Raw genomic sequence first — 26,727 nt, forward strand, 5'->3', positions numbered from 1 at the left:
TCCTACAGTCTTCAATATTTTCTGTGTAATGTAAAGTTGTGCAAATGCTAAAAGTCTTTTGTGTTTTGTCTGTTCTTCCCCTCAGCCCACTTCACGATGCAGTAGCAAGTGATAACTTACCAATAGTCTGGTTGCTTCTGAACCACGGTGCAGACCCAACTCTGGCGACCTACTCTGGACATACACCAGTCAAATTGGCACATAGTGCAAGCATGAAGAAGTTCCTCACAGGTAGTTCACCCTTCATATTCACCTTTACACCACTGGACAAGAGATTAACAGTTTATTCTTTGTTAAATTCATTTTTTTAATCATCAACAAACATTTGGTGACACAGCAAATGCTTTCATAAAGCTATTTAGAATGAGACGGGAAAATAAATCATTGAAGTTGTAACTTTACAGTCATCCATCAAGCAGTGTGTCAACACATTAGTAAACTCTGCGCCCACTCCCACTGCATCGCTTTTGAGAATTGAACAATACAGGTTACATGAAGAATACATAAGAATTTCAGTCAAATCTTCTTCCACATCCACAAAGAGCCTGACAGTTGTTTAAATCATTGTTTTTGTTGTTTTCCAGTTGAATTTGGTTGTGTACTACTAAACTGAAACAAACTGAGCTCATCAAATATGTCTTGTGACTGATTAGGTGTTGATTGATTTATGCTTAATCCTGTTAGGAATGGTTTGTCAACTGATATCACACAAAGCAGATATGACATTAGATAACAGTCCAGTGCACTTGTGAGTTGGAGAAAATCAGCAACATATGGGTGTGGCTGTGGCTCAGGTGGCTGAGTGGGTCATCTACAAACCTGTGGACAGATGCCTGCCTGACTTTTCCTGGTAATGTGCTGAAGTATCCTTGGGCAAGATGCTGAACCACAACACATCCAAGAGAGTGTTTGTGTGTTTGGATGTTAGAAAACAATTAGGAGACATCACTGTGTGTTTGTTATAAGAACCAGGATCCTTAGGGGTTTTTTTGTTGTTGTTTTTTTAAGTAACAAGGAGAATTTAAGTAAAAAGCTGCGGTGATGAGCTCTGACATGTCTGTTAAATTTGGAAGGACTTTTTAATAGATTGCTGTTCTGTAAAAACAGAAGAAAAACTTTTCTGAACAAATCATTTTTTGTGCCGTAAGCTTTTAATTCATTTTTATAAATAAGCATTTGGAAGGATGACATATGATTGCTGTAAGTTGCCTCCCTGGAATCAGTTAAAATCTGCTTTCCTCAGAAACTGTTCCCCATCCAAAGTTACTGCTTTGTGTGGCTGCAAGAAAAAAAACCAAAGCCAGCTTGTTATAAACATTAGAGGTGCAACGATACACAAAATTCACGGTTCGGTTCAGTTCGATACTTTGGTGTCACGGTTCGATATTTTTTTCGATACAAAAAATGTTCATGCCTTTTTAATTTATCATTTATTAAAATTATAAATATATATTTTAACTCAAAAGTACAGTTTTTAAATTTAATGTTGCTGAAATCTGATTGAGGAATCACTCATCTTTGGAAAAGAGAGTTTATTACAGAGAAATGGCTCTTTCCAAAATAAAAGCTATACTATACGCTTCTTCTGGGCTATATTCTCAGCAGCATATTAAACATATCAGGTCCCCATAAGGAGAATCCTGTGCTAACGGCTGTCTAAATGAGTCGGGCAAAGTTTGTAGCATGCTTGCTTGTTGTTTTTGTCTGCTTCCACTTGTCTTTGCACTAGGATGATGTCGGAGTAAATGTGCAGTCATATTCGTTGTGTTCCCACTAGTGCCGTCAGCGTTAATCCCGTTGAAATGACGTTAACGCCATAACGCGGCAAATCTCCGTTAAGAAGTTACCGTGGGGGGTTGGACGGTGTCAACACAAGCTAACTGCGCTGACGCACTAGTTCCCACAAATTGAGCATTGCGTGGCACATCCGACATACTGTTTTACTTTAGTCCATGACGCGCTTACCATCAGGGTCTTGCTTCACATGAAAACCAAGATAGTTCCAAACGCCAGATCTGAATGAGGGTGGGGGAGGTTCAATTTCGGGTAGCGTTGAGGCAGTTGCCATGTTGCAACGAGCTTAGCTTCTGTCTTGCCAGCTTGCGCTGCGCTCAGTGGATCTGCACTCGACAGTGCAGCCTAGGCGGAGTAGTCGAACGCAGATCCACTGAGCGCTCAACACAGACAGCATCGTAAGTTGATAAAATAAATAAAAAATGTTGTATTGTTCATACATATGCGTACCGAACCGAAAGCACTGTATCGAACGGTTCAATATCGATACGAGTATTGTTGCACCCCTAATAAACATGACCACTTTCATGCAATGCTAAAGGTGTCTTTTCAGCACTTTGCCAGGTTAAACAATAAATAATTCACATAAGTCAGTGTTTGCTTGCTGCTGAATCTGGGTAGCATATTAGTCTCACGTTGTACGTGCATCTCCAGGCAGTTTTTACACATCAACAGTGTTGAGAGAATAGAGTGCGGATATTATCCAGAGTTGCACCACACAACAGGAGATGGATGATGTCAGCCACGTTCTCACTGTACTGTCTGGTTGAGGTGAAGGGTGGCAGCTCAGATGAGCATGCACGAGGCAGGCCACATGACGCATTTTCACTCGCTGTGAATTCAGACTGTCAGACATCACCCCTGCCTACCGAGCAAACACCATTTACTGTCCGATCTCATTTATTAGGGCACTTTGATTGTCATAGACACAAGATTACTTACAATTTTGGGTTCTCACAATTATTAAAAATAATCAGGGTAAATTGTTTGCATTCTATTTCACAGTGAAGTTAGAGGTCCCCGTCTTTGTTTCGTCTTTCAGTTCGCCAAACTTTTAATTTTGTTGCTCTCTACGAGCTCACAATTACACTCCACCAGGCTGTGGCTTGTTTAGTTCAGCTCATATCTCTTTCGTTGTGTTTTATCAAATAATTTTTTGTAGAATTCGTGTTAAAATTTAATGAAAGCCACAGTAAAGAAGACAACTTGGTTATTTTTATTGAGTTTTTTCTGTAAGTCTGTGACTAGTGGTGTTAAATAATTGTGATCTCAGTTTTGACTAAAATAACTGTGTTTATATTTGCCATAATCAAGCAGCTCTGCTGCAGTGCATGTGTGAAAGTGGCTACAGATAAACAGAGAGATGAAGGCTCAGTAGTTGGTACAGAAAGACAGACATGCAGCTCTGATGGCCTGTTTTCTCCTTGCACTGGTAGCTGCACAGAGCTACACAATGGACCGTATCACATGCACAAGCTCTAACTTTGTTTTCTTTGCTGATGGTCTTAATTTAGTCCACTTTTCTTTCACCCTTATACCATTGTACGTTTTGCTTGGTCCAGAACAAGCACTAGCATCAGCCTTCATCTACATATTTCCACGTAGAAGTCATAACATGCAAACAGCCAGAGTCATAAAAAAAAAATAATACCACGTATTTTTTCTTTTCTCCAGAATATTTCACAGACCTGGAAGGCCGCAATGAACAGGATCCTAGTTTACCCTGGGATTTCTACAGCAGCTCGCTGTTCGGTGAGTAACCTTCACGCTGAACCTGTCAGTCTGCTGAATGTCAGCCCATTGATCAATCAAATACCCAGCTTTAATTTGTAAGCATGGTGGCATAAAAGTAATTGAAATTGCATTCCTATGCTGCTCCTGAGTCACAGGGAATGGAAGCCAGTTTATAGACTGGGCTCCAGCTTGACCACTGGCACGTGGAGGGGGTGTTAGCTTTGAGTATTAGCATCCGTGTTTTGTTGTAAACAGCCACAGGGAGCCTGTTATCTAGTGGAAGGAAAGCAGGATTAGAGTTGCATGGAAGGACTGAAGGAGACTAAAGACAAAGTGGTCTACAGCTTCTGAACAGTCTGAGTCACAAAAGATAATCAGGTTTTATAACTGCAGCGGTTTGTTAACTTTTAGTTTTTTTTGTTTTTCATTGAGTAATGCCAGCTATTTCAGTCATTTTATCAAAATCTGCCAGTCAATGGCAGCATGGATATTATAGTTGTCATTGTGCACTTTATATATCCACTGTAGAGGTTTGTATTTTGTTTCCATACAGGTTTAAAGGAGACTTTTATGTTCATTTCCAGTTCAGTGTTTCTATTCATTGACTGAACATGTGCTTCATCCTGCCTGGAAAAAAAGCTGTTTTAGCTCCTCTCCCTTTAAGCCAACTGTCTTCTAACTGGCGCGTATATATATGTGTGTGTGTGTGTGTGTGTGTGTGTGTGAAGAAGAAAAAAAAAAAATATATATATATATATATATATAATTTTTTTTCTTCTTTTTTTTCATCTGCTTTTATATTTGAAGCTGTGACTGACACCATGAAGTGTGTTTATGTGTATTTTTATATGTCACCAGTTGTATGTGTGTAACTGTTGGTATATACTGCCCACTAGAGGGCATGCAGACCTCGTTCATTAGTACAGTAACAGCCAGCTTGTCCGCTCTTCCTCCCTTTCTCACCTCAGTGAACTCTTCCCTTCACAGAGACTGACCAGGAGCCGTGCTGGGACTTCCTGCTGTCTGAGCAGAACCAGGAGTTGGAGGAGAATGTAACGGGGAAGACCGAGCAAGAGTCGGACAAAGATTGTCTTATGTTCGAGTTCTCCTCGGAGCCTCTGCTACCCTGCTATCACGTGCAGGTGTCATTAACACAGGGGTAAGTTCATAACGATGAGAGTTTACTGGCGACAAACCACACGGTAATAAATCAGATTTTTGGGGGGTGATACAATATCAGGCCACTCAAATGTCATCTAAATTTGGTCACCGCTCTGCAATATGCCTAAGAATTACAGCAATTTAGGGCAGATAGGCTATGATGATAGCAGATACTGATGGTTAAGACTTATAAGTAAACAGCAGTTGCTTCAGCTTCTGGTACATAAACATTTATTGGAAATGTACTAAAGATATCTGCATGATGTTCCAACCCAACATCTTTAATGTCATGAGTTGTTATTGTTCCTGCGTGTAAAGGGGAACAAGTACAGGATGATGAGAAATATTTCTGCTTTTTTGTCTTCAAAAACACAATATTTAAGCTTCAGTTTCATTGGTCAGGTACTTTAATTACTATCAGATGGTGATGCTAGTATGGGGAGATGTTATTTCTGCAAAGAAAACCTTAATAGATCAGGTCATTGCCTCAGCATGTGTTACCTTTGGCAAATAGGTTATGGGTTTAGTTCAGTTTGTTGCATTTTTGTGGGATTACTCAGAAATTTGAGGGATTTACATGGGGCATTTACCAGAGTTGGGGCTTGGCCCAGCTTAGTAATGATTTGGTTTTGAAGCTGATCTGGATCCAGGACTTTTTGGAAGGATTCTTAACCAGTGTGCAAGCGGGCAAAGTTGGATATTTCCCATCATTTTGGGGCAACCATATTTTTTTCAGGTTATGCCACTGCTTTGTGACACTTGAAACGATATGATACTTAATAAGTGTCTCTGTGGTGCATTAATATATTGTTGCTTTTGTTGTCTGTCTGGACAAAAAACTGGACTGTAGTTTCATGTTTGTTCATTTGACGACGCTTACACCTAAACTGCCAGCTCTCGTGTTGTGCATGCCACCTTCAGCTGATGTCTGATGTTTTGCTTTTGCAGTTTTTGCAACTGGTTCCTGCTGACGGATGTCCTGAAGCGCCTGAAGATGTCTGCGCGGATTTTCCGGGCGCGGTATCCACACTTGGAGGTGGTGAGTTTGTCGCACGCTGAGCTCTGGAGGCAGGTATCGGTCAGCCAGGTGAGCTCCGCTTTGGTTTCTCCCTACAAAAGCAAAACTAAGGAGGAAGAGAAAGAAGAGGAGGACGAAGACGGACTTGTGGATCTGGTGCGTTGTGTACCGGAGCTCCAGAGACTACTGGGTTCCTCGATTCACATCCTACAAGAGGACGAGGAGGAGGAAGAGGAAGAGGTAGTGACAAACACAGGGAAGCCTCACAGCCGATAGCCTCTCTTGAGCTGCGCCCCAGCACCACGCAAACTGTCATTTTGTCAGCCTTCCCTCCAGGCAGCAGCTCAGTGGAAACCTCTCCGTCCGTTGTAACGAGGGTCAAAGATTTTATCTCCAGCTACAGTAACGACTGACACTCCACCGATGACCTCTGACCTTTGGCAGAAGTCATCTGAAGGACCTGCACACAGGAGTTGTCGATGCTGGATAGCAGCTTTCAGGTTCCTATCTATAGGTATATTTGAATACATGAGAACTATTGAGTAAACCTTTTTATTAATTATGTATGTACATGGTAGTGTATATGTATATCTTGCCATCAGGGTAAACACATTTGATTCTATAAATGTATTCTTGTGGCAGAGGACGGATAATGTTTAGGACTTTTTTGTTTTAGTTTGTTCCTGAGGGAAAGCGATATTTTTCGACGGGAGATAATCCAAGGCTTTTATCTTGGTGAAGTCTTGCGTACAGCTAAGACGCTTAAGTCAGGGAGGCCATTGGCCCAGATGGTTTCTCTGTCAACCTGAGAGATCTGGAGACCTGCAGAGAAGAGATCGTGGCACATAACATTCAGACCTAATCACCTGCTCAGAGCCTCCTTTCCATTTTTCACTTCCGGTGTCCTCGAGATCATTTCTGAATGGACCTGATAATTTAAAGTGTTGATTTTTTTTCCTGTGCATTTCACATAGTGAGGCAGGCCCGCGAAAGCTGTTCCGGTCCCTGGTTGCAGTATCAAATAAGGCTGTTTCGGACATTGAGGCGCAGAGTTTGTTTACAGAACTGGACAGACAGTAGTCTTCTCTACGCGTCCTAATACAGAATCCTGTGGATCTCTCTCAGAGGAAACTTTCTACCATCTCTGGAGTCCAGAGGAGCCACGACGGTCCCCCAACTTCCCAATATGGTGTTTCCAGCTCCCAGAGTGCTTTGTGTTGCAGTGTTTTATTTACACTGTTTGTTGTGCTTAATTTAATAGTCATTAATATATTTGATCTCTTGTGTATCTGACAACCCTATCTATGAAAAATACTTTCTATGGTTGGTGCTTCATTCTGAAATGTACTTATTATTAGGATCCCTTTATTCTGAGATTTCCCTCCTTCATTCAAAAACAGTATTTCAAAAACAAAGGAGAAAAAAAGAGAGAGAAAAAAAGCAAAAGTACAGTTTTATTGTACTGGTGCTACACTAGATTTTGTGTTGACAATCAATGAAGTTTTGGTTTGAAGTCACAAACTAACAAAAGATATTTAAGATGAAGAGACTTAAGGTGTAAAGAAAAGTATAGTTTAGTTAAAGAAAATGGGATACAACAAGTGTGAGATCTTCAGAGAGCCTTTTATTTGATTCTTTTATAAGAAATAAACAAGAATAAAGCATGATTGTGAATCACAACTTAATGTCTTTTATGTCAAATTTATGTATAAAGTCCAATTTTGACATATTTCCTGGTGCGACTAATAATAATGATAATAATACCAATATTAATAAGAATTTTGAGTCAAGAAAGGGGCTTCAACTGCTTTACAGTTGAGTTTAGCTCGGTAATAAGCTTTTCCTCCCTTTGTTCAGCAAACAATAAAGCCCTGCCTGCCCTCGTAGTATCTTAATATAGCATTTGTATTTATTTATTGCACCTAAGATTATCCTGTAGCTGAATTGTTGTATTGTCACCTTTTAAGTTGTTAAAAAGTCATTTGTGTGCTCAAAATCATGAACAAGTTTACAGTTTAATGACAGCTGAGCAAACGGTGAGGTATAGTTTCAAAGCTGTAAACCACTCAGCTGACCTCAGCTTCAGTTTGTTCTGGTAACTTCTGTTTACAAGTGTCAGTGTGGGAAGGGATAAGTGACTGCATGCTTTCTAGCAGGCTGCTCTTTGACCCGTCCAGTGATGGTTGTTCCCATCATTGTGGGCTGCAGTGATCATGATTTTTTTTTTCTGGCTATTAACAGGTTTTTGCAACAACAACAACTTAAAAATGCTCATAAAAATAAATAACTGACAACAAAGAATTTAATTAGGTGGAAAGAATAAATTATTGACTAAAAAGGTGTGGATACACCTATTCTGTTTATACAGTATATGCTATATGGCAACCAATTTATAGCTATGTTTCACCAAAAATTAACAACATCACAGTAAAGAATATGGAAAAATGTGTAAAAGCTGTTTGGTTTTTACACAGCGGTTGATGTATAACTTCCAGGGGCGAATAATAATCTTTTAAAAACTAAATCTAACTGGATAACTGATCAGAATAATTTCCCGGGGTTGTTTTGACTTGCTTGTAGAAAGACTTTGTCACCCTGCTGGTGATCTGTTGCTGTAATAGTATTCCTGGTCTGTAACAGAGCTGCAGGTTTAGTCATTTGATGCTGATAAACAAATGTCAGCAAGTCTGTCAGTACTAAAGCTGAAAGCAGCAATCTACTGTCTCTTAAAGCTGTTCCCAGTAATACATTTAAATGTAAGATTTCGATTGACTAGCACTTTATGATTTGTGTGCATATGTTGTGTTTTTTTCTTTGTTTTTGTTTTTTAATCATAGGGCTTAGATGCAGTTGTCAAACAGTCATCAGGGGCATGAATATCGTGGGACTTTGAGCTTTTAAAGATTTATTTTAAATCCTCTTTTATCAAGGTGGAATGATTGGGTGCACAGGTTTGACTTTATTTGGGCTTTTCTCACATCAACAGAGGTTCAAATGTTACATAAACCCATTTAAATGTTTTAATTATAGTAGAACCCTCAGCACCACTGTCTTTTAATTCGACAAGGCCTCTGTGAAGCTCTGAGAAGTTTTTGAATTAGGAATCAATTGGTTGATTGATTAATTCTCTTGGAGAATTGAAGATCTCTTGGAGACCTTTCTAAACAACTGCAGATTCCAAGATCATCAGTTCAAGCAATTGTACGTAAGTACATTTTATTCTGATGTGTCATCACTTTCCCAATATCTGGAAAGACGTCCCAAACTGTCACCCTCGGATTAGAGGAAATTGGAAGTGGAAATTGCTGGATCACCAGCGTCACTGTCCAGAGTGAAGCAAGTTTTACATCTGTGTACTGAGAAGGTGCTGACAAAGAAAGATGCTCCTGCTACAAAATCAACACCTTCAAGCTTGGTTTTCCCAATATCGGCTGTACAATCATTCCACCCGGAAAAAAGCTAAAAACTGTTTAAAAAAATGATCAGTGAATGCAAACTTAAGACCACAACAGCAAAAAGAAGCCTTTGTGAAAACAACCATCCTGCCGACGTCTGTGCTCCCTCCTCATTCAGCATGATCACAGGACCATATGAAAACAGTACATTTCAGACAGAAACTTCTTTAAACCACATCTTATCTCTTCTAACGCTGCTTTTGAGGACATGGTGGTGCTTGTGCTATGACGCAGCTGAGCCAAAATACCAGAAGGTGGCATCGTGCGAGACGTGCCACAACTCCTGCTTAGCCTGTAGGGTAGCTGTTCATGATGGGAACGCCTGCACTGGGTCACTGAACTCCAGATAAAATGGATCTAACAACAACTTCCATTTCCATAAGGGAGTGGGCACATGTTTCTATTATCAGCCCTGCAGTACTGAAAAGCAGCAGCAAAAATGCTTAAAACTGACATAAAAGAGCCATTAAATCTAATTTAATCCAAGTCATCACTTTAATCTTTATGAGATTACAGCTACTTACTCTTAAAAATCTGCATAAAATGAAAGAATGGAAATCAAAGGTTAGTTAATAAGGGCCATATTTATTCTTGCTACAGCACTGATAAGAATATTAGAATATCAGAACTAATATAATACAGCAACTGAATGTTTGCCTGGAGCATATGGGACTCCGTTTCAAGTCTCGGTGCAGATATATTTTATTATACTGATATTCAGCGTGCCAGTTGCAGCCCCTTGCAGGGCCTCTGGGTACAGATGGTCCTAACTGCACTGTAACCTGTACAGTCCTGTACAGGGTTACTGTAGTTCAAATACTGCTGCGACTGGGCTTTATCTCCCAGCAGTGACAGCATGTGGCGGCTGCCAGACTTACAGCACGTTCTGTGTGCGTTCATAACTATAAGTTTTTTCTGGTAATGTTCTTTTTAAAAATGAAGACTGAAATCTGACACCAGTGAAAAGAAAATGCTTTGTGGGTTTGAAATTGAAGTTTCAGAATTTAGACTTTTTAACCGTTTTACTTGTCACGTCATGGAAACTTTATCTGGATGACTCACTGCATTCCAAGTGATCCTTTCACAGAGCCTTTCTGGAGTATTGGGGAATCTTGTAAATCAGGCCTCCCTGCATCATGCTGGAGCTGCCTCTCCTCAGGTCCGCCTTCTTCACCAAGCCCCTGCCATGCCCCTAATGCTCATTGGGCTCCCGTTGTGCACCAGCAAACTGATTGGATAAAAAAAGAGGGCAAGTCAGGACAAGACCTACTCACAAACATGGAAAGTGGAAGCAAGGCCAGGTTTATACATGGAAACACAAAGGGACATGACAGAAAAGGTACATGATTACGAGTTAACTGTGTGAATGTCAGGGGGCTGGGTGGTCTTTCTATTTAATTTAAATTACAGCATGATCCTTCTGCCAGCATGCCCCTTTTCAGGTTGGTGATTATTTTGCCCTCCTGTGTATTATTTGTAATGAAAATGAGTTCCCATGAAAGTGTCTTGCCTCCCTTTGGGTTCACTGAGGACATCTGTTGTCTGTTAACAGTGCCTCCATCAGGTTATGTAACAGCCCTCTTTCAAAAAGGCACAAGAGGGAAGTCCTTCTCAATGAGTCTGCATGTAAGGCTCTGTCTCGATACTTCCTTTTCTCTCGGTCCCCATTGAAATAGGTTCCTTAAAAGATTGCTTTAAAAAACAAAACAAAACTGCTGACCAGAATCTTAAAGGTGCAGGAATAAATGTTTTAATCGGTCCAAGTGGTGCTTTGATTATCTGGCGATTGTTTTAGTGTTCAAGACAGATCAAACCTGCTTTCATCCCGTGAGACTGCACAGCCAGGCCTTTTGTTATGATCAGTAGGATTTAAATTAACGTGTTCACTGTCTGCAGTCTGAGTCTTCTCCGTGTGTCTGTATATGGCCGTGTTGAAGCGTACTGATAAATTGTAGTAGGCCTATTTTGAAACGACTCTCTAAGAACAGGTGTTAAATCGTCCTGTGCGCTGATGTGAAGACATCCAGTGGTGTTTAATTCCCGACTCAGTGCTTTGACCCCTGCGGTTCTAAATATAATCCAATGGGGAAAATAGCACTGTCGTGCATTGCCCCTTTGCTGTGTTGCAAAGAGATTGACCTTGTCCAGATATCTGAGTCTGCTTCTGCATGCAGCCAACACTTCAGGCTGCATGCACGTCTGGAACACAGTCACCCAGACGTATTAATGAAATATGGTTACAATTTAGAAACCATGAACTTTGAACTTTTAGCTACATAAAGGTCAAATAAGCCAGGAGACTACAGTGTGGTGACTCATCCTGAATATTGTGTCACATTTTGCCCAGTTTATGTTTCAGATTCATCTTAAAATACAAAAAAATGTGTTTGTCTTTCAGTCTGTAGACAACAGACTAAAATAAGACAATTCTTCATCAGATTTGTTAGGAATAAATCCTTAGAGTTATGCAATCTACATCTGTATTCAGACTCTTCACTTGGAACTCAGTGAAAGCACCTTTGTCAGCAGTGCATTGAGTCTTCTTGGGAATCTTAATACAAGTTTGGCACACATTTCTTCTGGAAGTTATGTCAGAATAGTGTTAGTGCACAGTCATTGCAAAAGTTTTAGTTAGTAGAGGGTAGTTTACCGCTGCCTAGATTTCTCCATCTTGTGAAACGAGGACTAAAGTATGAAATAAAATGTGATCTGTCAATTCCTGCATCGTAAATGTTGAATGTTTTTATACTGGAGGTGCGCAAAGTCACTGGATGTAAGAAGAATGTAATATATTTTACTAGGTATTCTTTGTATTTAATTTCTTGTGGAGTTGTAGGCCACAGGTGTGGATTTAACATGAAGTTTATTGCACCTAGTGACTTGGTGATGGTAGTAGGACCTATGTAGGTGTACTGGTTTGGATGACCAGCAGTCTTATCACCCCAGACACAGAATAATATCAGGAATGAACCAGGAGCTTTTCAAAAACCACACCTGTACTTTTTTGTGGTATGCTTCAGGTCGTTAGCTTATTGAAATGTTAATCTCAGCCTGAGCCTGAAATCCGCAGCATGGTGGTAAAGGTTTCCACTTGGAATTGCTCTGTGACTAATAGTCCTGACTACTCTTTCAGGCCCGTTCAGAGTAAAACATGTTCACAGCATGATGCCGCCACCACCTCGCTTGACTGTAGACGGTATTGCTGAGTCCATCTTATTGCCCTGTCTCTTACAGCATTGAAAAGTTGGACAAAGTTCATCCTTTATTTCATCAGATCAGATTAGTTCAGAAACCTTTTGGCAAACTCCCAGTGAGCTATCGTGCATTTTATTGAGTACTGGCAATCATTTGGCCAGTCCAGTGGTTTTATGGTAGATAATGGTAGTCTCAAATCTCCACAAATGAACTCGACATCACAATCATTGTGACCATTACGTGAGCAAGCACTGAGACATCTGCAATACTGTGCTGTACTGCTGCAGTATTACTTGTGCTGTATGCCATATATGTTGCGCTATGACTGTGAGGCCAATGTAGTATATATATCCAAGTACACTGCCTCACCTAACAAAGCCATTGGACTTCCTTCAGATTTGACGACAGCATGATCTTATATTGATGATGGAAGAGTCGGATCCCAGCGTAAAGTCTTCGACAGCACATTCCTAGGATTTCTAATGGGTTTAAGCTCTGGACTGTGATGGGCAATCCATATGGAAAAGTGATGTTGAAACACACTTTCACAAACTGAGCCCAATAAATCCTGGCATTGTCACCCTGGAATACGTCTATTAGAGAAGAAGAAATCCACTGATGGAAAACCTGGACATTCAGTATATTCAGGTATTCTTAATTTTTTCAGGCACATAACGTTGAACCTACGCCTGACCAACTGGAGTGACTCCAGATCACAACGCTGCCCCCACATTTATGATGGGTGCATCACTGTTCAAGTGGAAATATTTTAACTTTTATTATTAGTCACAAGTTCAGATGTTGATTAAGCAATCTCCAATCACAATCAATCAAGATTTTTTTTACAACCACATTTTTTCCTCGGAGATGGTGATTTACCACTATCCTTCCAACCCATGGATTACCATCTTTTGAACAGCCACTCGATATGTCCTGCGAGATGGTTGTTAAAGAAATGAGAACCTTCTCGCTGTATTAGTTAACATTAAGTAACCTGATGCCAGACCAAACATATTGATTTTAATTTTATATTTATTCAATTAAATGAGGGTTGGAACTTTCTTTTTTTCCACCAGACATGTATTTAGTAAAATGACAATAAAGCTAATGACAATGACAAAAACATGGTATACAGGTTACAGCTAGATGGGATCTTTCCACTTGCACTATAGAGAGCTGCAGTGATTATACCTTTTATTGGTACCTTTACATAATTAATGTTGGCTAAATACAAACTGTTTGGCATACAGTAAAAAATAAGTTGGTAAGCTAGTTGAGTTATAAGTTTTGAAGTTATTTAGCAAGCTAACCAATTAGCATATACATTTTGCTAGCAGTAACATTAGCTAGAAATATATGAAAATACTGCTGCCTTGATCCATGCTACAGTAAACACTTACCTGTTTATTTTATGGTCTTCATCATGTTTAATACAACACATTCATTTAGTAAATTATGGTACACAGTAGTGTAAAAACTATCACCAAAGCAGGGTATCATTTCGGTCAGGTTAGCTTGTTTATGAAAACCATACATGTGTGACGTGTCCTTGGTTTACCTGATTTTAAAAAATGGTCATGGCGACAGCCCAAATGCTCAGCTTGAGTTTCAAAAGTAGGACTTCACAAACCAGCGGGTGATGTCCATCTTTTAAATGCAGTCCTCATACGTAATATAGAAGCTGACCTTAGTTTCCTTTGTTCAGCAAGCATAATACTCTTTGAAGCCAGATCAGGTTTTTGTTCTCTGTCCTTAAGTTTGGGTTGGAGTCCATCAGTGACATGTATGCTAGTATTGCTTGAGGCCCTGTGGGGGAGTGAAAGAGAAGCACTGAGACAAGGGGCTCTGAGGTGAGTATAAACCAAACATCCTCCGGATTTTACATGGAAATAAATCCACAGGCTGTTAGAAACAGTACAGAAGGTGTCATTATAAAGGGAAATTAGAATACAGTCACATACTGGCAAGACAAAAGTACAAATAGAAGACAAAGGTTACCAGAAGAGCCTATAATAGAACAGAAAAAACTTCAAATGGGCTACACTGTATATTGCTTGCACTTGGATGACGTTCCTTATTTTAACTCATAAAAACCCTTAATTTAATTTTACCAATCTCAAAACTAACTAAAGTGCCATCCGAGTAAACCTGAGAGACTGCACGCTGTATTCATAGCTACAAGTTTAAATGAATTCAATACACAAAGGCACTTCTGTTGTTTGCATCATATTTGACGTCACGTTTCTCTGTAGAAAACAAAAGCAGCTGAGATTCTGAAAAATTTTAGCTTAAAACAGCCACATGTTACAAACACTGATGTTTGAAATCTGATCATGGGTTTTCTGAGGTATGTATGGGTTTGCACCGGCTCCACTGACAATAGATGCCTTCATGTCAGTGAATACACTCACACAAACAGCCATGCTGTTGTCCCACCCCCAGTTTAATTCAAAAGAACCAGCGATGGATGCACAACCTTCACAGAACTCAGCTCTTTTAGCTCACTGGCAGGATTGCTATCACCTGCCTAACTTATAATTAGAGTAAACTGGAGACATGAGAAAGACTCAATAACTGTAGAATATATCTTTACTTTGAGTAATAGATAATAGATACTGATATTTTCTTAATATGTGAGGTCTTCAGTTCAAAGAAGGGCTGAATCAAGATGGTATAAAAAAATTTGCCAAACCAAACAAATGGTTTGAGCATTGAAACTATCTTCAAAATTAAATGCTCAGTGCTGACCGTGAGGAGGAATTTGCAAGGATAGACTCTTTTCACTCTGGATGAATGACCTTTTCCACCATAGCCATTAAAATGTGTCTTTTGTCAGAGGGCAACCCTCTAAGCAGACATATTGACACCTTTTGAGCAAAAACCCTCGGAAGAGTAACAAGAGTAATGTTTAGCCTTGAGGTTGTTTGTGAAAAACTGAAAGAACTTTTGTCTCTTAGAGTGCTGTGGTTTCAATTTGGGAAAACCATGAAGATGAAAAGGATCTGAATGTTATATAAAGGATAAGAGGTGTGTTACTGTGATCAGGAGCCATTGTCCCAAATATAGGGAACAGCCGGCAGTGTTAACACCAATAACAGGTACAATCACTGTCTGTGTTTTGCATGCTTCCTTTTTAATATTTGTTGGGGTTTTTTTGTATTTTTTTATTTATTTTTTGCACATGTCTCTCTATGTGGTGAAATCATACACAATGTGAAAGCTCTGAAAAGATGTCTCATGGGTGAACTCAGCTGTCGCTCCTTTTCCTGTTTATGCCCACGTTTTAACCTGTTAGCACTTGACTGCTGCTTAACATAAAGCACTGCGACCGCTATTTGCTCATACAGAGCCAATGGAAAGGGGTCTTCAGCTTAGGTAAACATGCTCTTGTGCGTCTGTGTAGTCCAAAAACCCAGCGGCACATAGCTCAGAGTGGCTGACACTATAGGACAAGTGCTGATTGGTTCAAAAAATGGACAGGAATGCAAATAGGAGCTACAATGGATTTGATCACAAACAGGAGAAACATCAGAAATCAAAGAACACAACATGATACGCGCAATGAAAATAGTATATGACTCTTTATGTGAATCATGAATGACCTAGCTTAGTCACTTGATGGTTAAACCTTTATCATCTACAGAAAGCATACAAAGACTTTCAAAGTAAAACACTCAAGGGCGTAAGGAGGAGTTCTTTTCCCACTCATTCAACTCCTTTTGTACAAAGCTAAGCCATCCATTCAGCTACTCTTTGTTTAACAGAGCACCGGACAAAAGCTGGAAAAAGCCTTCCCACTGTAGTTTTTCCATTTCTTCTCTTCACTTCTACTTGACCACATTGAAACAAGCACATACTGAACTTTTTGCTTTTTACTTAGTTCTCTACATTTATCTGATAGCTGCACAGAATAAAACGTCTCATGCAGAACAGACAAACAGGGACATTTTGCCCAGCGAATGCTTTATTTTTAAATGCTTAAGTACATTTCTGCTGATTATGCTTCTGTGGTTTGTGATATCTGACTGATATCGCAGTCTGATTCTATCACAGGAAGCTTACTACAGCATCCAGAGCATCTTAAAACCTGCCTGATACACGGAAGCTGGCAAACGTTTTCTGATATTACATGCATATATGCACGACAGAAGCCTGTATTGACCTACATAAGCAGCATATAAAGCGACAGAGTAATAAGCGTGTATGAGCAGCAGACACGGCCGGGTGGAGGGGATTGTTCACTCACAGAGACACTCTGTGTCAGGCTGTAAGCTGCTCCAGCTGGACTCGACACCCACCCACTTGGCTCTTATGTAACCTCATACGATCCTTCCCAGTGTGTTCTGTGCAGGGCTGGCACATACTAATCATGTTGTGGGAATCAGTGATAAAAGGCAGAGTGGCGTCTACTATGTGGTTTAGTAGTGCAGCACCATGAGAGCTGTATTCCGAGTAAAACTAAAACAATCTTTAACCTGCTCTAAGGAATTTTCACTTCGTGTGTCAGTTTCACCAGCAGCAGCAGCGTTCGTAACCCAAACAACACAAAGGTTGATATTTTGCCCTACAAATCGGCAAACGCATCTAACCAGATCAACCGCAAGGGTTTCGATGCAGCTGAAGAAAAAAACAGGAAGTGGATGGTACTTCTGTAAGCCTCCGCCTAAAGAACATGGTGTTCCCAACGTCACAGCTGCTTCCCCATGCTGACAAATCAGAGAGCTGTGGTTAATGTTTGTAATGTCTTACACACTTCACATCTCCTCCTTGTGAATCTTGTGGTCCTCTTTTTGCCTTGTTTTGTTTTTGTGTATGTGAGTCATAAACATGCTCTGTGGTTCATCAGTGTGAGCTTTCCGTCTACCATTCACACTTCCCCTAACTCTCTGCCTGCCACCATCCTCAGTCCTCTGTCCTTATTTCACCTCAGGCCTCTGGCTACAAGCTTCAGCTCCAGCGTTCCCACATCCCGTCTCTTTTTGAGCATCACACCATCAATTTGCCATTTTGTGGCCATGTTTTGTACATTTGGCTCCATACATTTCTAATGTAAACCTGCCTAACCCATCTTGTTACCTGATGGCTGTGAAAGCACCATTTTACTGAATTCATCTCATTTAGTGTGGACTGGGATCAGAGCGTGTCCCCAGTGACCCTCTCCCAGAACTGTCTTGATAGCATTGTGCATGGATTGTTAAACAGGGCTTTTGGGTTTAGGCCAAAGGTCTCTGGACCAAACGTCTGCGTGAACAGACTGCTAAAACCAGTATTTCTGTAAGTTATTCACACAGTATGACACAAAAAGACACACTAGGTTCACAGACACAAAAACTGACCTCAAAGATACAAAACGACTCCAAAGTAAAGCAAAAAGGCTTCAAAGAGCAAAGAGCAGAGCGTTCACAAAGTTAAAGAAATTGACCACAAAATTAAACAAAACCACAAAAGTGACTCAAAGCTTATTCAAGGACACACAAGGCTCCCATAAAGTTACACAAAAAAGACCAGAAAAGGATTTTATACAGACAAAAATCCCCACAAAAAACACAAAACAACCACAACCAACAAAATGACTTTACAAAATAAAAAACACCAAAAATGACCACAAAGAGACCCCCAAAAAACCCACAAACGCAAAACCACTTCACATGACACAAAATAACTTCAAAGTTAGACAAAACCTTTTAACAGACAAACAAATCTACCATAAAGTTACAGAAAACAACGACAAACTTCAACTTTGACTTTACAGCCAGAAAAAATGTGAAAAAAAGCTTCAAAAAATATGTAAAGTGACCACAAAAAGAAAAAAAATATCGTGAAATGATGACTTTATTAAAAAAAAAAAGGAACACAAAGAGAAAAAACAACCGCAGGGTTACGCAAAAATGACTACAAATAAGACACAAATGTGCAACAAAGTTACACAGAACCACATAGGGACACAAAATGTCTTAAAGTGACATAGAGCAACCACAAAGCAACACATAACTTTAAAGATACATGAAAAAAACAACAAAGAGAAGTGAAATGACAATAAAAAATACGTATTATAACTATAGACATAAAATGATTTCCATGACACACAAAACAGCCACACATATCCACAAAAACACAGAAAAATGATCACAAAGTTACACAAAATGTCTTCAAACAACAAAAAACAACTACAGAGGAACTCCGATGTCTCCATTTGACATAAATTCATGATGCTGAACAAACAGTGTAGCCAGTAATAATGTCCCTGAATGCACCAGGGCCTAATATATAACTGAAAATAGTCTTGAGCCTACAAGCCGTAGCCATTAACTGAAGGTGAATATATTCAGACATTAAAACACTGATATCCTAATTAACAACAGTTCAAAGATAACATAAAGGTAAACAACAGAAGTCACGTTTTTTCATCACCTTGTACATGTTAATCAGTTCTGTGGTTACAGTGTTGACTGTGGCCTGGTTCCAAAGCTGCACTTTCATACAAACCTCCTTGAATGACTGACCGACTGCGACTGTGGTAACTTCCTTTTTGCTCAACATCGTGCAAACTTGATCAAGAGCGCTGTCGTGAGTTATGAACAATGTTACTTTTTAGAGATGCCCGCTTTCCCCCCTCGTGGATGTTTTCTCCGACCACGCTCCTCTTGTGCAGTCAGGCAGAAGTCGCACACGCAGAAATGTTAATGACATCAGTGAACGTGCCGGTTCACATTATCTCTGCAGCACAAGGCAGAGCATTGTAGGTCTCGACGCGGGCTTCACATGAGACGATTTTACGTCAGGGCAATGCCTAGCAACCGTAATTCTGCTGCATGCAGGCAACATACAACCGCATCGCATCAACAACAGCCAACTTGTTTGGATAACAAGCAACTGTTACCTTTGGGACCAGCTGCAAACATGCTGGAGGGCTTCTTCAAATGTAGTCTCAATGACTCAAGCACCTGAGTTAAGGTGCAGCATACGCACTTTAATTTTAATTTGAACACTTTTTCACACATTTATTTATCATTGATGTTTTAAACTCAGAGTTAAAATATGTCCTCGTGGATATCTTAGCGAGGTTTGTGACGTGGGTCACATGCTGACAGTAGATATAGCCGCCGAGATTGCCTTTTTATTGCAGGGTTACGTGCAAGATCAGCTGGCGTGATGCAGGTTAACCTATAACCTGCTGGAACAATAAATACACTGATTTCAGCTTGAAGTCTCAGCGGCAGTAATCTCGCACCTTCTGCTGTCTGATGAACACTTTTACTTTCTGTACTTTTTGTACCTCTACCTGAGTTCAAACCTGAACGGCAGAGTATTTGTAGATGCTGGTAACACTGCTTTTAACCTCTCGTTAGTTTCTCCTGGTGACATAATTGCATTTATATTGTGCTTTTTCTAATCTTACTGAGCACTCAAAGTAATGATGTGTGATTAACTTGGGGTTCAAAAGCTTGTAATAATTGTAAATATACTTGTATTGTGAAGATATTTTGTGTGATTCATATTTATACTTTGATACCTCGTACTTATTTTCATATCTGCATCTCGTATTTTTACAGCCTTTTATTTCATTTTATGTTCATTTGAAGCTGCATGCTGTGGGTCATATTGCAAAATTAAAAATAGAGTTGCATATATATTACAAAAAAACCCCATGAAGAATAAAACTACAGCGTGGGTTCTTTTTGAGCAAATCACAATGTTTCTTCCACCATTGATAGAAAGGTGAGAGCCTGTGTGAGGCCTTTTCTTTGACTTAAATAAATGCTTCCTTGGTGAGAACTCAGAGGTTTTGAAACGTGCTGGCCTATTAAAGCAAACATTACAGTGAATGTGCTAAGGTGTTTGCTCAGGGAGCAATGTTGTCACCATAAAAACGTCAACATGCAGGTAAGGAAGTGATAAGAGCAAACATGTTGTAGGTGCGCCAGGGAGATATTGTATATAATGGTACTGTAAGAGCAGATCTAAGGCTATATTTGTGATCATTGGTGCTCCTGTGCCTGTGTGAGGTTAAATTGACCTGCTCTGTCTGGCTCTTTATTCGCGTCAGACTGGAGTTTTACAGCTGTTGAGCAATAGAAATTGCTCCTGGGAGAAGTGACAGCAGCCGCTGCCACGTCTCCAGTCACGCAGCCTCATGCTGGCAAGCGGAGCTGGGCAGAGATCTGCCATCCAAGCAGTCCTTTCAACACCAAATGACTGCCATGTCCCTAGGTCTGCCGGTCACGTTGCCAAAAACACGTTGGAACACCCCACCTGTGCCAAAAATATCAGATATCTGAAGAACATTTACACTGGGGTTCCTTTTTATAGACACAACTATGATGAATTAAAACGGATTATATAACACAAAGAGCCATCTAACATTTGAAATATAACCCAGCCAGTGAAGCATAAAGTGTCACCGCCTGGTGAAACAGCACTTCCTCATCACCGCTGTGGAGCATCTTGAAATCTGCAGTGTACTCAGCGGTCACAACCATTTGCTCTCGGGTTTCTCAAGACATTAACGTGACCTGGGAGACTTTTGCAGTCCGAGCTGTATTACAGAATATCAGTGTCATGGTTCAGACCATTGGAGATTTGTTTGGCTGGAAAACAACATTACAAGGATTTCACTAGTTTACAGGAAGAAATGTCTGACTAAACAAATAATTTAGTGTAGTAAACCCTTGATTTTTTAAAATAGAATATGTTTCAGACAGTTTGAGTGCTAAAAGATAGTTTCCCTGGTGTCAGAGGTTACTTAAGACCTGCTCCTACCTAAGAGATTAAAATATTTCACAAGCTAAATCCTTAAAATCTGAAAAATCTGTGATGTCCAGGATGTACCCTGCCTCTTGTCCACAACAGGATAAGTAGATAAATGGTTAAAAGGATGGATGATGGAGGGTGGGTTAAATATAAATATCTTCAATGTACCAGTGGCTGGACAGAGCTGGACTCAAAGACAGCACAGGAACAAGCTCTGAAGACAAGATCCATAGAGGCTGGGGTCTACCACACGATGCAAGACCCCAGGTGCAGGCTGTGTAAAGATGCCCCTGAGACAATCCTGCACATAACCGCAGGGTGCAAGATGCTAGCAGGCAGGGCATACATGGAACACCATAACCAAGTGGCCGGCATAGTGTAAACCTGCAACACTTGTTTTGTAGCCACATGCAAAGCTGTTAAAACAAGCAAACTTCTGAGCAAACATTTGCTTATATAGACATTCAGAAGTCTGCATGGGCACAGAGCAACATTACTGTAGCTGTGTTTGCACAGTTAGATCACTAATTTGTTGCCAGGCAAAAGACACCAATTTGTTGGTGCTACTGTTCACCACCACAGGAGCACACGGAGCAAAACAGGAATTTTTCAATTAAAGAACTGGGATAATACTCAATAGTTAAGTCACTCACCTGATCTGAGGCCAGTAGAACAGCTTTTCAGTCATTAAATACAAAAGTGAATGCCGAGAGACCCAAATTCAAGCAACAACTGAAGCCGGGCAGAGGAAAAGGAGCACCTCAATGGAGGAAGCACAGCAATTGGTCATGTCCATGGATTTCAAACATTGGGTAGTCATTGTCTGCAAATGATTTTCATCCAAGAATTAAAACCAGTCCTCATATTTAATATATTAGTTTGTCCAATTAATTTTGAGCCTCTAAAAATGGAGTGCTGTGCAATAACTCCTGAACAGTTAATTCAAAACATTTGCAAAACCTCCAGATTTGGGTTACAAAGGTAAAACTATGAAAACTGTGTCTTTGTCCAACAAATTATGGACCTAACTGTATATAACTGGACATTGTAATTCCAATATCTACTCTTAAAGCTCAGTTTTCGGTCTCCACCAGCTGTTTACTGTGTACCAGCTAAGAACTCCATTATATTAAAAGCTAATCTCTAATCATTTGATGGTGTGTACAGTGGATTTTTACAAGCATCAAATTAAAGCAAAGTTAGAAATAGAATAAAAATAAATGAACAGACAGGCAAACATGCCCATGGATTTATTTCTTAGTTATAAATTAGATCAGTGTAAAGGTTGCATTTCTTTTTTTTTAATTCCCCATGTGGCCAGCTGTCACCAGTTGGGTTAACCCAGTTTATCTGAGTGGGCTGAGGCACACTGACCAGCACAGCCATTTTGATTCGCAGCCATCTGTGAGGCCCATTGTGAGAGGAGACAGAGGAGAACTGCAGCCTCTCGCCACAGCACTTTCCATGCAAACTCCCTGACCCCAGCGTCCTCGCTGCTGCTCGCCAGAGGAGCGCCAGTGTGTTGGACCCATTGCTTCCTGGATGGCCCTCACCACATTACAATCTCTTAATCACTGCTGTGCCTTTGAGAGAGAAAAGAGGGAGGGGGAGGGAGTCTCTGCAACTGGATTGGCTGCTCTTGGTGGAGCTGTTGCTAAGGGGAGGGCTTTACTCAGCGATGGATGGATTGATGGATGGATGGGCTTCTGGTTGGAGCAACTTAACATTTAGATCAACTAAATGTGATGAAGCAAATCTTCCAAAACTACTTGAGGTTCAGACCATGTTCTCTGTCACCATTTGCTGTTTTATTATTTATCAAATTTGTCTCACCCAAATAAAGTCTTATCAACCGTGATGGCTCAGTTTGCTTTACTGCCACTTGTCCTCTTGCAGCTACCATTTGTACAGTGTGAGATTTGAACTTTGTTTCAGGATTATTCAGTTCTGATGGGAAAGTTTAGGGTTTAACATTCTGAAACCGATTGTTGGCATTTTGATTTCAGCCAAGTCAACTTTAAGGATTTAAGCAACTTGGCCTGAATATGCATTGAGGTAAGAGTCCAATTACACTTTTAAAAAAAAAATATAAACTTGTGCCCATGTACTTTAGATGATATACTGAAGTGCTTAAAACAGACTCCAGGCAAGTTGCATCAGATACAAGATTAAATGGTGTTGAGATCCCAGCACTGCTTACTCATTTAGTGCCAAAATTGCCACGCCCAGCTAAAACCCTTCTAGAATTATCTTGCAACATCCGCATACTCATGTTAAAATATTAACATTGCACAGGCCGGACCAACATCTATACGTTTTAAGGGTTTCCCCTCAGAAGTTTAGCTAAAGTATCATCTTTCGCCAGGAATGTCACATCAGAGACTAGTTTACATCTGAGCAGAGATTGAGGTAAACATCTATTTATAGGCAGGCTACTTGAGAGAGTCTGAACATCCTTCCTGTTACTAATGACAGACAAGACAAACATTATTAGCTTCATGTTTATTTCCATTTTATTGCATCAATATAAAATTGGATTTTCAAATTAAGTTTCCATAGACAAACATTTAAGCTATATAATGAACAACTTACAGTGACAATGTGGGAAGGAATTGAACATGGTATGGTACAAAAAGTCAAGGCACACCTTGTTGTAGCATTGAGTGGAACGCTTTAAAACCTCTGCAGGCAGGAACCCTTCAGCTCAGCTTTAATAAAATGACCATTTTTACAAGGAGGGACAGAATAGCCAGCATTCAATATCTCCTATGGGCAGAAACTTTATTCACTTCAACTTGAAATTCATGTAAATTTGAAATGCAGATCACGTGAGGGAAAATGTTCTGCCTAAAATCAGAGCTGTGCTTCATCAGGACTTGATTCAGTAAACCTCCACCAAGCACGAACATGCCAGCCTCTCCAGAAGAGGCAGGCTGACGACATGCGCAGGGATCACTGGTTTATTTATTTATTTTATTCATTTGATGGGAGGGGGCGGAGGAGCAGGATTGAAGTTTGAGTGTTATTCAGTAGCAGGAGAAGCCAGGAGTGGTTGCCCTGGTCAGTTTACTGTCCATCTGAGAGTTTTGGAAGAGATCTGACCCATCACAAAACACCTCACTATTTCAAGTCAGTTTGAGGAGAAAAGGGCGAGGAAAACAGATGCAGTTACTTCTATCTCATGAAGTTTCCTCCTCCAATTTCCCTCTTGTACCTGTTGGTGAGGTGGTCTGCCTGCATGGTCAGCTTGGACAGCACGCCAAACAGTCCTCTGAGGTGATAATGAAACTGATGCTGCAGGTCAGCGTTGTCATCCACGTGTATGTCTCCCTTCACCGCCTGCTGCTCTTCCTGCTTCACCGCCATCTCTAGGAAGCTGGCACCGCTGCTCACCTCCCTCTTCAGCAGGCCCCACTCCATGTCGTTCTTTATGGACTTGAGCAGCAGGTAATGCTCGTACATGTCCCTCTGCTTGTTGCTGCACGGCGGTTCGTTGTTGTTGTTAGCCTGCTGCTCGTCCAGCGGCATGTCTCGCAGCAGGCTCGGCACCATGATGGTCTCGTCCATGTTGTTGGTGGCCGCTATGAAGCGGTGCATGACGTTAATGAGGGAGTGCTTGTTGCCGACGGAGTCGCTGCTGATCTGCATCATTTTGAAGGCTGTAAGGTTACAGTGTAGCGCAGACGGGTGGATCTTTAAAGGCAGAGCTGTTTGGCTGGTGATCTGCAAGATGAAGGGAGGGATGATTAGGATGCAGGAAAGGTGCAGGGAGATTGAGCAGACTCTGCAGAAATGCAGCACAGCAAGGGCAAATCCCTCTGAGACAGCTTTACATAATCAGCACGGACAATAAAACACCTGCAGCACGCCGGACTAAAGCCTGGCTGCAGGGGACCGACACCGCGAGCTGACATCTCTAATAGAAAACAGATGAATAAGACTTCCGTATGCTTCCAATCTATACCATCATGCCCGAAGCGCATCACTATGACCTCGATTTCCTGCTGCTGAAATTCAAACATCCCTTCAGTTAGAGAGGCACTGAGTAAAAGACTGACCTGGAAACCTGAGGGAAAGCTTGCCTGGTGTCCTGGTTGGTTAACTCAAGTTTTCTCAGGCAGCGTACAGCACCCGCTGGGAAGAAAAATGAAAATTTCTTCAGCTGACTGACAGATAAGCGCTGTTTTTATACCCAGCAGCCGGGTTGGGCGGTAGGAAGGACTGAAAGTCCGGCCTCTTTGGGTTTTACTGCAGAGCCAGTTGGGCTGCATGACAACTGCAGGCGGGGCTTCTGCAGCGTCTGATCCAAAATTGACCAATGAAATGAGATCTGGCAGCAGCCACTCAAACATGTTTGTTCTGGGCTCGCCTGCGATTAGCTGCACCCTGTTTACTGCTCATCTTTTCCGGGCCGTTTGTCCCCTGAAGGCAACACTGGTGTAAGTCTCCGTGCAGCTCTTTGCACGTCGGGTTTGTCAAGAGTTGAACTCATAGATGGTTTAAGATTCAACTAAGCATAGTGTGATCCCCCCCATCCCCCCACACACGCTCACTCTCCGTCCTTTATTGGTTTGTATATATCTTGCACAGCACTGCCGCCTGGCGGTTAAGTTGTGTCGGTTCAACTGAAGCGTCCTCGCTGATGCAATACACTCATCCAAACGACACATGACCCCAGGAGCAGCACGTGTCACCAGGTGGAGCATCCACTGTGTCACGGGTGTCCCTAAAAGTCTGGCATAAATTTCAGGCTTTTAGCTGTATTTTCACGAGTTTTACAGCTTTCCCCACTGATAAAGATCTCCCTCGATGCCAATCTTAGTGCAGCAGTTAATTTAATTAATAAATAAACAATAAAATCACAGAAAAGTAGACATTTCTGTTTTGTTTAGGTCCACAGTAAAAGAAGAAAAAAAGATCCAAACAAAAAAGGACATTTTCTGTAAAATAACAATTTTCTGTTTTATAATTACAGGATAATTTACTGTGAATTTACACACTTATTTCTTCCAATTTAAGCCCAAAGAGTCATGCTGGCGGGCTTTTTTTATTTACTACAGCAGCATTTCTTTATCTTGTAGAAAAACTGTTGAAATTGCACAAATTTTTCTTATATTAAGATATCTAAGGGATTAAATGTGAAGTTGAAACTTCTTTACACTGACAAAGGGAAGAGTGTCATTCATTTGCCACACTAAGGATCAAAGTGGAGCTGCATTTGGTGCGTCATGTAAAATGAGTTTGACATCCCTGCATTATTGGATTAGTTTCACCTGCAATTTTCCTGAGTAAAACCAGCAGTCAGTGCTTTGAAAAGCATGGCACAAGTTGCCTGTGTCTAAGCTGTGAGCAATAGCCAAAGCTTATACATATTTATAGAAGCCTGCTTGTATTCATCAGCATGAATTCAATTATTTATTTACAGTCTAATGTGTTGGTGTACAGAGGCAAAGCTACAGAAATGGTCTGTGTCCTTGCGTCAAACATCATGCAAATCAAATTTGACCCCACCAGAAACTGGTTACCTCAGGGCAATAAAGCGCTATAAGGGCACTAAAATGTCACAGTTTTCTACATATGCTCATTTTTATTTTAATGAACATCAACTAAATTTTCTTA

The 26,727-nt window shown here is 40.7% G+C and overlaps 2 protein-coding genes and 1 long non-coding RNA gene across 11 annotated transcripts in view; 1 reads left to right on the plus strand and 2 right to left on the minus strand.

Annotated features, from left to right (window-relative positions):
* Nucleotides 1-7,387, plus strand: part of bcorl1 (BCL6 corepressor-like 1) — a 34,535-nt gene extending 27,148 nt beyond the window's left edge. For all 9 annotated transcript variants that reach the window (XM_082546729.1, XM_082546730.1, XM_082546732.1 and 6 more), the window contains 4 exons: nt 86-231; nt 3,469-3,546; nt 4,516-4,687; nt 5,638-7,387. In XM_082546729.1, coding sequence (XP_082402855.1) covers nt 86-231; nt 3,469-3,546; nt 4,516-4,687; nt 5,638-5,983 — 742 coding nt within the window. In that variant the 3' untranslated portion in view covers nt 5,984-7,387. The remainder of the gene's footprint in view (nt 1-85; nt 232-3,468; nt 3,547-4,515; nt 4,688-5,637) is intronic.
* LOC309714437 lies at nt 227-14,632 on the minus strand. The gene is made up of 3 exons (XR_014278928.1): nt 13,916-14,632; nt 10,225-10,390; nt 227-263 (listed from the first exon to the last, which is right to left on the minus strand). It is a non-coding gene; the product is annotated as an uncharacterized lncRNA (long non-coding RNA).
* An 8,963-nt stretch (nt 14,633-23,595) lies between these two features.
* mid1ip1l (MID1 interacting protein 1, like) lies at nt 23,596-25,327 on the minus strand. The gene is made up of 2 exons (XM_082558448.1): nt 25,167-25,327; nt 23,596-24,831 (listed from the first exon to the last, which is right to left on the minus strand). The coding sequence occupies exon 2, from the start codon at nt 24,757-24,759 to the stop codon at nt 24,283-24,285; it is 477 nt and encodes a 158-aa protein (XP_082414574.1). The 5' UTR covers nt 24,760-24,831; nt 25,167-25,327; the 3' UTR covers nt 23,596-24,282.
* Nucleotides 25,328-26,727: the final 1,400 nt, after the last annotated feature.

Source organism: Aulonocara stuartgranti (assembly GCF_965226115.1).
Source record: "Aulonocara stuartgranti genome assembly, chromosome: 2".
In the NCBI taxonomy this organism is placed as follows: domain Eukaryota; kingdom Metazoa; phylum Chordata; class Actinopteri; order Cichliformes; family Cichlidae; genus Aulonocara; species Aulonocara stuartgranti.

Bases quoted from the DNA above. Each gene is read 5' to 3' on its own strand.
- mid1ip1l (XM_082558448.1), bottom strand. From the start codon at position 24,759: ATGATGCAGATCAGCAGCGACTCCGTCGGCAACAAGCACTCCCTCATT.